Source organism: Epinephelus fuscoguttatus, linkage group LG17, assembly GCF_011397635.1.
Source record: "Epinephelus fuscoguttatus linkage group LG17, E.fuscoguttatus.final_Chr_v1".
NCBI classification, from domain to species: domain Eukaryota; kingdom Metazoa; phylum Chordata; class Actinopteri; order Perciformes; family Serranidae; genus Epinephelus; species Epinephelus fuscoguttatus.
The window spans coordinates 2,567,202-2,580,554 of NC_064768.1; the positions used below are offsets into that span (position 1 = coordinate 2,567,202).

At 42.3% G+C, this 13,353-nt stretch overlaps 1 protein-coding gene across 2 annotated transcripts in view; it reads left to right on the forward strand.

Moving 5' to 3' along the window:
• The window catches only part of LOC125904253 (rho guanine nucleotide exchange factor 2-like), a 281,117-nt gene that overhangs the window by 249,835 nt on the left and 17,929 nt on the right, over positions 1–13,353 (forward strand). For both annotated transcript variants that reach the window (XM_049601541.1, XM_049601542.1), the window contains exons 19-21: positions 5,285–5,320; positions 5,431–5,481; positions 11,471–11,797. In XM_049601541.1, the coding sequence (XP_049457498.1) occupies positions 5,285–5,320; positions 5,431–5,481; positions 11,471–11,797 (414 nt within the window). The remainder of the gene's footprint in view (positions 1–5,284; positions 5,321–5,430; positions 5,482–11,470; positions 11,798–13,353) is intronic.

Genomic DNA, 13,353 nt, shown 5'->3' on the forward strand with positions numbered 1-13,353 from the left:
GATATTGGTCTATAGTTGGCTAACACCTCTGGATCCAGGGTGGGCTTTTTTAGTAGAAGTTTAATTACAGCTACCTTAAAAGACTGTGGTACATAGCCTGTTAATAAGGATATATTGATCATATCTAATATATATTAACTAAAGGAAAGACCTCCTTAAGTAGCCTAGTTGGGATGGGGTCTAAGAGACACGTTGATGATTTGCATGAAGAAATCACTACAGTCAATTCTTGAAGAGAAATTGGGGAGAAGCAATCTAAATATATATTAGGTTTTACAGCTGTGTTTGAGGTTAGATAGGTACTATCTGAGGACAGGAGGTCATGAATTTTGCCTCTAATAGTTAGAATTTTGTCATTAAAAAAGCTCATAAAATCATTACTGCTAAGGGCTAAAGGAATACAAGGCTCAATAGATTATAAATTTTGAGACTGTCTGTCCAGATTAAACGAGATTCTTCCAGTTTGGTTAATCGCCAGTTCCTTTCAAACTTTCGCGATATTTGTTTTAACTTAAGGGTTTGAGAGTTATACCAAGGAGCGAATTTTCTTTGCTTTTTTAACTTCTTTTTAAGAGGAGCTACAGAGTCAAGTGTTGTTCACAGCGAGCCTACAGCGCTATCGACAAAATGATCAAAGTCGGTACGGGAAACCTCTGTTACTGAGGGACTTGGTATTGAATTTAATGACGGAGTAATCTTTTCCTTAAATTTTGCAACAGCACTATCTGATATACATCTAGTATCGTAACTGTTGCTGAGTGGCGTGTGATCAAGTAAAAAGAAATCAAAAGTAATCAGATAATGATCCAATAGCGAGGGATTCTGTGGAAAGACTTTTAGGTTATCAATTTCAATTCCATACGTCAGAACTAGATCGAGGGTATGGTTAAAACAGTGAGTGGGTTCATGTACACCCTGACTGAAGCCAATGGAGTCTAATAATGAGATAAACGCGGTAGCCAGGGAGTCATTATCAACGTCGACATGAATGTTAAAATCTCCTACAATAATAACTTTATCTGATTTAAGAACTAAACTGGATAAAAACTCTGAGAATTCAGATACAAATTCAGAATACGGGCCAGGAGCACAGTACACTATAACAAATAAAAGTGGCTGCGAGGTTTTCCAGGTCGGATGTAAAAGACTAAGAACAAGGCTTTCAAATGAATTATAATCTAGTTTAGGTTTAGGGCAGATTAACAGACTAGAGTTAAAAATAGCTGCAACTCCCCCTCCTCGGCCGCTGCCTCGAGGAATGTGGGTATTACTATGACTGGGAGGGGTGGATTCATTTAGACTGACATATTCATCTTGACACAGCCAGGTTTCAGTGAGACTGAGTAAATCAATATGATTATCTGATATTAATTCGTTTACTAACACTACTTTAGACGATAGAGACCTGATATTCAACAGTCCGCATTTAATTCTCCTGTTTTGTCTTTCTGTCACAGAAGAGGTTTTAATTTTTATGAGGTTGTTATGCACAACTCCTCTTTGTTTAATTTTAGATTTAAATAATTTAGGTGGTCGGGAGACAGACACCGTTTCTATAAAACTATGAAAACTATGGTTGGGTAACTGAACTAGAAGCTCAGAGAAGCGTGTAGGACTGCGTCTCCGAGTCCTGGTCTCAACTCTGGGTTGTCAGGGATTTAAATTACTAATAAAGTTTGCCAGGTTTCTAGAAATGAGAGCAGCTCCATCCAAAGTGGGATGAATGCCGTCTCTCCTCATAAGACCAGGTTTTCCCCAGAAAGTTTGCCAATTATTAATGAAACCCACATCGTTTGCTGGACACCACCTGGACAGCCAGCGATTAAATGATGACATGCGGCTAAACATGTCATCACTGGTCAGATTTGGGAGGGGTCCAGAGAAAACTATGGAGTCCGACATCGTTTTTGCATATTCACACACCGAGGCAATATTAATTTTAGTGACCTCCGATTGGCGTAATCGGGTGTCATTGCCGCCGACATGAATAACAATCTTACTGAATCTACGTTTAGCTTTAGCCAGCAGTTTTAAATTTGATTCAATGTCGCCCGCTCTGGCCCCATGGATACATTTGACTATGGTCGCTGGTGTTGCTAACTTCACGTTCCTCAGAATAGAGCTGCCAATAACCAGAGTTTTATCCTCAGCGGGTGTGTCGCTGAGTGGGGAAAAGCGGTTGGAAATGTGAACAGGCTGGTGGTGAGCCGTGGGGTTCGGCTTGGAGCTGTGCTTCTGGCGAACTGTAACCCAACCTCCCGGCTGAACGGAAGTTACCGGAGGACAGTTAGCAGAGGCTAAGGCTATGCTATGTGGCTCCGCACCGGCTACAGGGGGCTGGCTAACTACCGCAGCTACTGAATGGTTTTTCATGGTGCGGAGCCGCGCTTCTAATTCACTAAGCCTCGCCTCCAACACAGCAAATAAGCTACACTTATTACAGTTACCACTGTCGCTAAAGGAGGCAGAGGCATAACTGAACATTTGGCACACCGAACAAGAGAGAGCAGAGGGAGAAGCCATCGCTAACTGTAAAGCTAATGTAGCTACCAAGGCTGGTAACGTGCAAACAACAGCTAAGAGATTAGCGAGAAAGTCGTAGAAAGGAGGAGAGCTATAACGTTAAGTGCTTAAACAGAACCAGTGTGGGTTAAGACTTGAAGTAGACGTTAAAGCAATGTTAAAGCAACTGAAGTGAGAAAGCAGGCTAGTAGAATCCACCAGAGCAGTACAGAGACGCTGTCACAGAAACACTGGAAATGACACAACTCGCTTACCGCAATACGTCAGCACGTACAGCACAAGAGGGCCATGTACATTCCAGAAAACCAAGTTTAGGTGTGACATTGACAAAGTGGGGGTTTTATGGTTTTATCATACTGTGTGTGGGTATGGAGAATAATCTGTGTGTGTTTTTATGTGCGTTTCTATCTGCGTGGATTTTGCATGAGTATATGTAATTGTTAAGTGTATGTATTACAGTCAACCGATGTGTCATGGTGAAGCATCGCAGAGTTATGGAGCAGAGCATTTGAATGTATACAAGCATGTTCAACAACCAGAAATGCCTGCGCCTTGAGGTATTCATAAACCTGAAAAACAAAGGGGTTACATGGAGTGTATTTGTGTGTGAGGTGAGGGAGGGGGATTGAGTGAGAGGGATGGGGGGGGCATGAAGGAGGGAAAAAAATAGAGAAGGAAAGGGAGAATATTGGGTGGGGTATGTGAAGTGTACATTCACACCCTGTGAGATTTTTTTTTCCTTTTTTTCCTTTTCACGAAGTCAGTGTTGTGTTCATTATATATCCATATATATCCATATATTCACATGTACATACATATACATCTGCATATATACATACATATATACCAGGGCCGCACAATTAATTGCATTGCAATCGCAGGAATGCTTAATTATCTGTTGCAGGAGAAATGTGTCAGAATACCATTTTGAATGAAATATACATACATATATTTATTTATTTATTTCAAGAATAGTGCAGCCCCAATATATATATATACATGCATACACACATCTTTTGGTCTTTTTTTTTTTTTTATTCCTTTTATAATACAATTAAGCTATGGTTCTACTTTGTTTTGTGGTTTTAGGAGCACTTATCTCACTTAGAAGAGCCATTGGGTGGTGGTAGAGTGGCGGAACAGCTGCCCATCTATGTATAATTTGTCGACCACAAGAGATTTCCCTTCTGCCTGTGCTCTTTTAAAATGGGATATAACACTTTCCGCCTTTCGTTGATTTCCCTGGGGAACTGATCGTTCATACTGAACGAAGTGCCTTTTAGCTCTCCTCCTTTACTCTTAACGAGCATTTTCTGCTGATAATGTTCGAATTTGGCGATGATCGGACGAGGACGCTGACCTCCTCGGGGTCCGAGCCTGTGGACACGGTGAAAGGTGATGTTGTTGACAGTCTCCGTCGGGATCTTGAGGGCCGTCACCATGAACTTTTTTACCTGGACTTCTGGGTTGCCTGCTGTGCTCTCCGGGATGCCAGAAATGATTAAATTGTCTCTCATGCTTCTGACTGCACGTCGAGGACAGTTTCCTTCAGGAGTTTATTTTCCTTTTTGAGGAGATCTACATCTGAAGTGACCGCCGCTAAGGTGGAGCGGAGTTCAGTGTTGTTTTGCTGCAAGTCGCTAATCTGCTGGTAAGTGAACTCCAAGCTTACCTTCAAGTCTTTTATCTCCTGGTGAAGCATACCGAGCACTTCTAGCTTCTTGTTGATGGATTCCAAGACGCTAAATTCGGAGGATAATAAGTCTTGTGTATCAGTGGCTGAGTCGGTCTTCTTCCTCTTATTGGGGTTGTCGGCAGGACCCTCCATGACGCACTCGTAGTAGTAGTGATCGATAAACTCTTCTAGGTCCTCCACTCTGGCTGATGGTGCAGGCTGGAGTTTTCACCTGTTAGGTAATTATATTTGTTTGGCTAGTTTGTTGATATCTAATCTAGCAGCTAGGCGCCGCCATGTTGAATCTCAAAATCTCACAGTGGTCTCGCGGTCTCACGCTGCCATCCGGTCGTGAGCCATCCACCATACCAAACTCCTGCTGCTGCAGACTGCTTAAATAAATCGGTTTCTTTGTGGTGTCACCCAGCAAAGCCTTTTTCTTTTTTTGGCACACCTTCTCTGCACTGCCCACTGCTGGTTTTCCCACTCTATCCATGTTAACAAGTGCTGGATACGAACCGCCACAGCCCGATACTTTCAATTCCAATTGTGATGGCAGTTGGCTGTTACCTGCTATTACAGATTGCACCAGCTGTGTCGTTGCAGCTAAGATTGAATGTCTGTATATACTGTAGGCTGCTGCTGTTGCAATGCTGGAGTCTGTCCAGGACCTTGCAAGACTGGCTGCTCAGTGCCTGTACATAAACGAGGTGGGGCATCGAAACTGAACTTCATGTCTCTAAGGACAGGGATGAGGCTGTATAGTTCCTCAGTATTTTTTGACAAGGGTGGTGTTCAAAGCCACTGATGAGCTCAAGCTGTGCACTTTGAGCCAGCGGCACCTGACTTGCTGCATGCAGCCAATCATTGGGCCTTCTGGCAGCCCTCTCTCATCATGCAGAAATAGGCGTGGTTTCATCTAAAGTGAGCTGGAAAAACAACAGACACTGATTACATTGGGCAAGAACATAATTATTGTCAGTCACATCATTTCAGTTTAATTGATGTACTATCAATAGCTAATGATTATGTTTGTATGTAACATCATTGTGGTGATACTATCCTCCTGTTTTTCACCATCTAAAGGAGTGCATGAGGAATCAAGACAAGCCACCGCTCACGGTAAGAGGGTAGATTTCTCAAAGTGTGTGCATATGTGCATGTGCGTGTATGAGTGAGCATGTGTGTATCAAACAGATGTCAGTAATAAGTACGCTGCCTGTGTTTGACAGAAGATCTATCAGAGGCTGGTGAATCTCAGTGTTTATCTCCATGCACTCCAGGTGAGTAGATTTCTGTATGTCTTTAACAGTATACAGCACACTACATGTTATGCTACATAACATGTAGTGTGTAAATATTGGATAGTTTAGGTTGTTTGAAGAGGTAGAAAAATGTTTTGGACTCAATGCAGACTTTCAGCTTTAAAGGGTTGGGCTGGTGATATTGTGATTCTGCTGAAAGGCAATGCGCTGCAGGTGTTTTTTGGTGGTCAGCAAAATCTTAAACTGTCTCCTTATACCAGGTTCAGACTACACGATATTAGCCCAATTATCTAGGCATGTGCCTGTTACCGGCGTCACGGTTTACCACGGTAAAAGAATGTAAAGGCCGACAGTGTAACCTACGCTACGTTTCATAAATGGGAACTTCAGGAACTCAAAACTCAGAAATAACTCTGTGCCAGTTGTACATTTTAACTGGCACACACTCTGAAATCATGCATGTGCAGCCGCTGCAGTCAGCACAGTTATTGGGGGGGGCAGCCTCAGTCAGTCAGTCGGTACATCAGTAATCAGTGTAAATACACTCACGTGCAAACTGCAAACATGATTGGAGGAGGCGAAGCTGAACTTTTCCCACCGGCGAAAAGGACAAAGTTGGTGGTGTGGGACCATTTAGGCTATCAGAAGAACCCCCAGAGCCAAGGCAAAGACCCGCTCCTCCTGTGGTGGGCTCCAGTTCCCAGTCAGCCGTGTTCACAGGCTGCTGCGCAAAAGAAACAATGCGGAGCGTGTCGGTGCCAGTGCCCCCATCTGCCTGCCGTCTGTGCTGGAGTATCTGACCGTTGAGATCCTGGAGTTGGCTGGAAAAGCTGCCCTCAACAACAAGAAGACCCGTATCATCCCCCGTCACCGGCAGCTGGCTGTCCACAACGACGAGGAGCTCAACAACCTGCTGGGCGGAGTCACCATCGTGAAGTTAAGAAACGGCTCTATTAAACTTTTAACGGGTCTATATTAGCCTACACATTTAAACAACTGGTGTGATGATGCGTTGCACTGACAGGAAATGCATGGTAGCCTACTTGCTGTCGCTCATGAACGGTCAAACGAATATTAGCCTAACGTTTTAAAGTGTAGAGCACGAAAATAGGACGATGCCTGTTTTATTATTATTATTATTTTTATTATTATTATTATTATTACCACCGCAGTAATACCTGTTACCACGGTTGTCATACCGTCAAAATATCATACCGGCACATGCCTAAGCCCAACATGGCTGTTGAACAGTGTCGGCTCGGGTTGTGAACATCAATAAGTGCTGTGCATGATAATCCATCATTTTATCTCGTGTAGTGTGTCATAGTAATTTGTACTGTATGCACAACATTTTCTGTTTCATCTAATTTTTAACCCAATGTCACCAAAATATTTGACAGTATACCTAAAAACAGGAGAATGATGAGATTTTTTTTAGAATTTCATCGTCAATGCTTTAGCTGTTATAATATCTCATTGCACTTTGAAGATTCAAAACTAAATGAGATTGACCAATGAACTTTCAAGGGGGCATGGTTTAACAAACAAATGGAGCTAACTCCACAACCTTTGAGCCAGTTATTACAAAACAAAAGCCCTTTTGAAACTGAAGGAGGGCCCAAGCAGCAAGCGATGCGAGGACCCTATTGAAATGCAAGGAATTATTATTTTTCCTCCAAATGAATTGGCTTTTTGAGGGCTTAACATACTCGAAAACTTATGAAACTTTGTGCATACATCAGAACTGCTGAAAAATTTTTTCAGGGTCTCCTGCTCAGGTGCAATTTTGGTGCATTTTTGGCCATTTCACCAAAACAGAACAATTGGCATTAACTTAAGTGTACTTCATTTAATTTGCCCAAAACTTCACACACTCCTTCATAGTCTAGGCCCAGAAACCTGATATGAGTTTCATCAATAGGCATGGTAAAATGGCTTGGCCACGCCCTTTAAAGAGCAGTCCCCATGACATGTTTCACCAATATGCATGCATTCTTGGCATTCTCTCGATGAGCTTCAAGAGGTAGTCACCTGAAATGGTTTCCACTTCACAGGTGTGCCTTATCAGGGTTAATTAGTGGAATTTCTTGCTTTATCAATGGGGTTGGGACCATCAGTTGTGTTGCAGTGCAGAAGTCAGGTTAATACACAGCCGACAGCCCTATTGGACAACTGTTAAAATTCATATTATGGCAAGAACCAATCAGCTAACTAAAGAAAAACGAGTGGCCATCATTACTTTAAGAAATGAAGGTCAGTCAGTCCGGAAAATTGCAAAAACTTTAAATGTGTCCCCAAGTGGAGTCGCAAAAACCATCAAGCGCTACAACGAAACTGGCACACGTGAGGACCGACCCAGGAAAGGAAGACCAAGAGTCACCTCTGCTTCTGAGGATAAGTTCATCCGAGTCACCAGCCTCAGAAATCGCAAGTTAACAGCAGCTCAGATCAGAGACCAGATGAATGCCACACAGAGTTCTAGCAGCAGACCCATCTCTAGAACAACTGTTAAGAGGAGACTGCGCGAATCAGGCCTTCATGGTCAAATAGCTGCTAGGAAACCACTGCTAAGGAGAGGCAACAAGCAGAAGAGATTTGTTTGGGCCAAGAAACACAAGGAATGGACATTAGACTAGTGGAAATCTGTGCTTTGGTCTGATGAGTCCAAATTTGAGATCTTTGGTTCCAACCGCCGTGTCTTTGTGAGATGCAGAAAAGGTGAACGGATGGATTCCACATGCCTGGTTCCCACTGTGAAGCATGGAGGAGGAGGTGTGATGGTGTGGGGGTGTTTTGCTGGTGACACTGTTGGGGATTTATTCAAAATTGAAGGCACACTGAACCAGCATGGCTACCACAGCATCCTGCAGCGACATGCCATCCCATCCGGTTTGCGTTTAGTTGGACTATCATTTATTTTTCAATAGGACAATGACCCCAAACACACCTCCAGGCTGTGTAAGGGCTATTTGACCAAGAAGGAGAGTGATGGAGTGCTGCGGCAGATGACCTGGCCTCCACAGTCACCGGACCTGAACCCAATCGAGATGGTTTGGGGTGAGCTGGACCGCAGAGTGAAGGCAAAGGGGCCAACAAGTGCTAAACACCTCTGGGAACTCCTTCAAGACTGTTGGAAAACCATTTCAGGTGACTACCTCTTGAAGCTCATGGAGAGAATGCCAAGAGTGTGCAAAGCAGTAATCAGAGCAAAGGGTGGCTATTTTGAAGAAACTAGAATATAAAACATGTTTTCAGTTATTTCACCTTTTTTTGTTAAGTACATAACTCCACATGTGTTCATTCATAGTTTTGATGCCTTCAGTGAGAATCTACAATGTAAACAGTCATGAAAATAAAGAAAACACATTGAATGAGAAGGTGTGTCCAAACTTTTGGCCTGTACTGTATGTATCATGCCCTGATGCACAAAAAAGCCTCTAGACCTATTGCCGAAAACCCAAAAGGAAGTCGGCCATTTTAAATTCCGTGGACAGTTTTGGCGTTTCCCATGTGTTGTATTTTAACAAACTTCTCCTCTCAGATTTAATCTGATTGGCTTCAAACTTTGTTTGTGTGAGCTTTACTGATTTGTAATCAAAAGTTATTACATGATCTACCTGACGCTGAAAGGCACGCCCGCTGTGGAGTGTTGAATTTTGATGTCTCGCCATGAAACAGGAAATTGCCATGGAGTAAATGGTCCGATCTCCACCAAACTTCACATGATTCATAATAGTCTCACCCTGAACACATCTATATGAACATATTTCCTGATAGTCATAGCGCCACCTAGTGGCTACAGGAAGTAGGTCTTATCAGACACTTTTCTTTTGATTTACCTCAAATTTTAATGCTGTGGTTTATATTTGATGTACAAAAACGTGACATATCACTAGTGTGTTCTCCAGCCCCCTCTAGTGGAAAGAGGAAATGGTACAAAATGTGAAATAGGCCATTCCAGCGCCCACACTTTATGAAGGATATGCCATCTCACTCCTGTGTGCGGTGTCCAACATTGACAGAAATGAATTGCCGCATCAGACGGCATCCTGCCAGCACCCCCGAGTTGCGCAGAGGTGCAAGGGCCCGTTCATTGCTGCTTGCAGCTTTAATTATCATTATTCTTCTTCTTCAGAAATGTTTTTGCAACCTCCTGTGAGATGGTACATCATGGAGACACAAAATTTTCACCAGTGATTGGAAGTTGTGTGCAAATGCTGCTCAAGAAATATAATGCCAATAGGCCAGATCGTGGCGCTATAATTACAATTTAAAAAAAAAATTGTTTTGAAAGACCACAACCCTCGCACGGTATGTCAGATTGACTTCAAATTCGAAACAAGTGCAGTGGCCCCTCGCAGAATGTGGCCAAAAATCAATTAGGATTTGTTTAAACATCACCAAACTCTGTGGACATTTTTTAACTAAGCCTTTAAAGCATGTCCCCAAAATGTTTCTGCAAGCTGACAAATAGGAAGCGACAGAGTTTCCAAAGAAGAGCATGACCCGGTAAAGATTTGGTCATAAATGAATGAGCATCTGTCTGATTGTCATAAATCCTATTGTTTATCTTTAATGCAGGTGTCCCAAATTATCAAAGGTCTTGATCTTACCCAGCTTTCAACTTCCATGCTGGCTTGAACCCCCGAATTGCCGCTTGCGGCTATTTTAAATTGTAATTGTTTTCTCTAAAAAAAAAAAAAAAAAAAAAAAAAAAAAAACAACAACTAGAAATTATGTATATTTGTTGGTCCATTGTGGAAAAGTTTCACTACAGTCAATATGTGCCTAGTATATGTTGGTCCAAATGTTCTTATTTTGTCCAGGGTTATGTGTTAGTCATCCAAAGAAAAAAATTATCTGTCTAAAGTGCCGAAAAGTGCTTAAGGAAAGGCAGGTTTGTTCTTTCACAGAGCCTTTCAAACCAGCTGTGATTCAAAGTTTAATGGCAAAGAAATGTTTTAGAATTTTTGAAAACACAACAAAGAGAAAAATATTAATTAGAATAAAATACTGTACGTGGGACTGAGTTAAAACAAACTATAGTATGATTGTTCATGGTTAAGAAGGGGCATGTGTAACCAGTAGTGTCTGACTCTGTGTTGTGTGCGTTGTGTTTGAGGAAGAGACGTGGATATCTTTGGAGGCAGTCTCCATTTAACCTGATGAAAGCAACATAAATACAAAATCCTCCGGTCAGTATCTTCCATAAAACGTGCCCCTACACAATTTAAATGACACAGAAATATGTTGTAGTACATCGTAAGAACTTCACAACAAGTTTAAGCTAGCCAGTAAACTTATGAATGCAAATAACAGAGGCCAAAACACTTTCTCCTGACTGCAAGGCCGCTTACCTCTCCCACGGAGATCAACAACAAAAGGGAGGAGGTAAAGGTGCGAAAACACTAGTTATAGAGGGCAGTGTCCTACTATATAGTAGACGTAGGGGTACAGTCTCAAATTGAGGTTCCACATAACTGACTCGGAGGCCTACCGTGTCAGGTATTAGCTAAAATAAATATGATTAAAATAAACTTAAGGTTACACAGATTTTTTATGATTATAACACAATAACTAATGTACATTATCTGTTACACATATTGCAGCTGCATAATTGACCCTGCTACACATGTAACCTAGTGCAACAATGTGGCTCTCCTATACTTATTAGTTTATATTTATTGTGGGTTCAACTCTGCACATGTGATTTTTTAACAAGAAACAAAGGTTTATTGGCAGTCTCATCCTTTACAGAGTAACTACCAGTAAGTACTTGTCTCAAATGAAATTAAACGATTCACAATGACGAACTAAAACAATTAAGTGTGCACAAAACAACCTTTTGATAACTCTTGAGTTCTGTCTGTAGATTGATTGTATGTGTGTGTAATAGTCCATCCTTCTGAGAAAGGGAATTTGATGTAACTTTTGAGGAGGCATACTTCTGTATGCCATTTTCAGCCTGTAAAGTCTTTGAAACTGGATTCTCTAACATATCCTGCAGGGTGCTGTCATCAAACAAGACTCCATCTTGGAGCTGCTGCTGCAACCACAGGATACCGTAGGACCAGCTGCTGGAGGAGTATGGCGCCCTCTCTGGCGAGATGGTGGAAATCGGGAGGCCAGTGCAGGATCAACCATTGGGGAGCTGGCTCTTTTGCAGAGACAACACAGCCTGCTGCAGGAGGAGCTGCTGAGGCTGCGGGATGCAGAGAGCCGGTTCAAGGACAGTGAAAGAGCACGGGCAAAGCTGGAGAGGCAGTTCCGGCACATGAAGGTCTGCAGCGGGGCTGCACTTGCCTCCCAACATCTGGAGGAGCAAGCTTCTCAAGTGAGAACATTTGTGTTGCAATTTCATTAAGTTAGGGGACAGGTTTTAAAAGTCAAAATTGAGAGGCTGAGATCAGAATCACAATTAGTTTTATTGCTAAGTAGGTTTTCACACACAAGGGATTTGCCTTGGTGTTTTTGGTGCATAACCATTAACATAACAAGAGGGAATTATAATACAAGTAAGTACTGCAAAAATCAAGAAACATTAAATATATAATAAAGAATCTTATAATAAAAATGTTTTAAAACTAATTTTAAAAATATGTACAGTTATCTGTTTTAAAATGAAAGCTGTACTGTCTGTTCTGGGATGAACAAAATATTGACTTGGCAATGTCCAAAAGTTTCCAGTATTAAGTATTAAGAAAATGCTGTTGGGAGAAGTTTGCCTGTAGGGCTTTCTACTAGACAGAGATTTCTTGGTTAAGATCAGGAATGATAATCATTGTTTGGGTTAAAATGAACAGATTGAGAGAACAGATAATGTTAGATTAGTTGAATAGAATGGCCTATAGGCAAACTTCTCCCATGTGTGCAGTGTACAGAGATAATAGTCCAAAAGATGTGCATTAATGTAACCCATTTTAACAGATGTGGTGTGGCAGCCAGCCACTCACCCCTTCTGCAGAGCGAATAATATGCTGCAGCAGAGACCTGCATGGGTGCCTTCTTGAAAAGCTGCACCCCCCTGCACCTGTTAATAAAAGTCCCACGACCCAACCTGCACCTGTGATTAAACACACACAAGCTACAGTCACTTATATTGAGCTAGGTTCTCCATTCTTGAATTACAAATCCAGTGGAGGACAAGTCTCTTTAACTGGCAGCACTCCATCGAGCAAACATTCATTGCCCAATGAGAGTGATGTTGTCCACAAACATTAGGAGTCTGACAGACTGGTGACTGGAGGTGCAGTGAGAAGAGCAGAGGGCCAAGGATGCAGCCTTGCAGGGAGCTAATGCTGATGGTCCAGGAGTTAGAGATGTGTTTTCCCAGCTTTACATGCTAGTTCTTGTGAGACAGGAAGTCTGCGATTCATCTGCAGGTAGAGTCAGGCACTTGTAGCTGGGAGAGCTTGTCCTGTGACAAGGCCAGGATGATGGTGTTAAAGGCAGAAATTAATTCCACAAACAGGATCCTGGCCTAGGTTCCTCAGGAGTCCAAGGTACTGAAGATGAAGTAGAGGGCCATTTTGACTACATCACTTGCTGACCTGTTGGCTAAGTAGGCAAATAGCAGGGTGTCAATAAGTGGGTCAGCGATGGTTTTGAGGTGGAACAGGACAAAGTGCTCAGGAGACAAAGAAGTCAGGGCGACAAGTCTGTAGTCTAAGTTCTGTGGTCTAGTGAGATGTTTAAGATGTCTGTGAACGCTGGCACAGCTGACAAGCACAGTGCTTCAAAGTAAAAGGAGTCTGGTGTGGCTGCTTTGTGGGGGTTCTGTCTCTTATGTTCTGTCTCTCTCTTATTTACATCCCTCTCCAGAATGGAGAGAGTCATCTTTGTATTGGGGGATATCTTAACTTATAGTCCCTAGTATCAGTCAAATTCCAA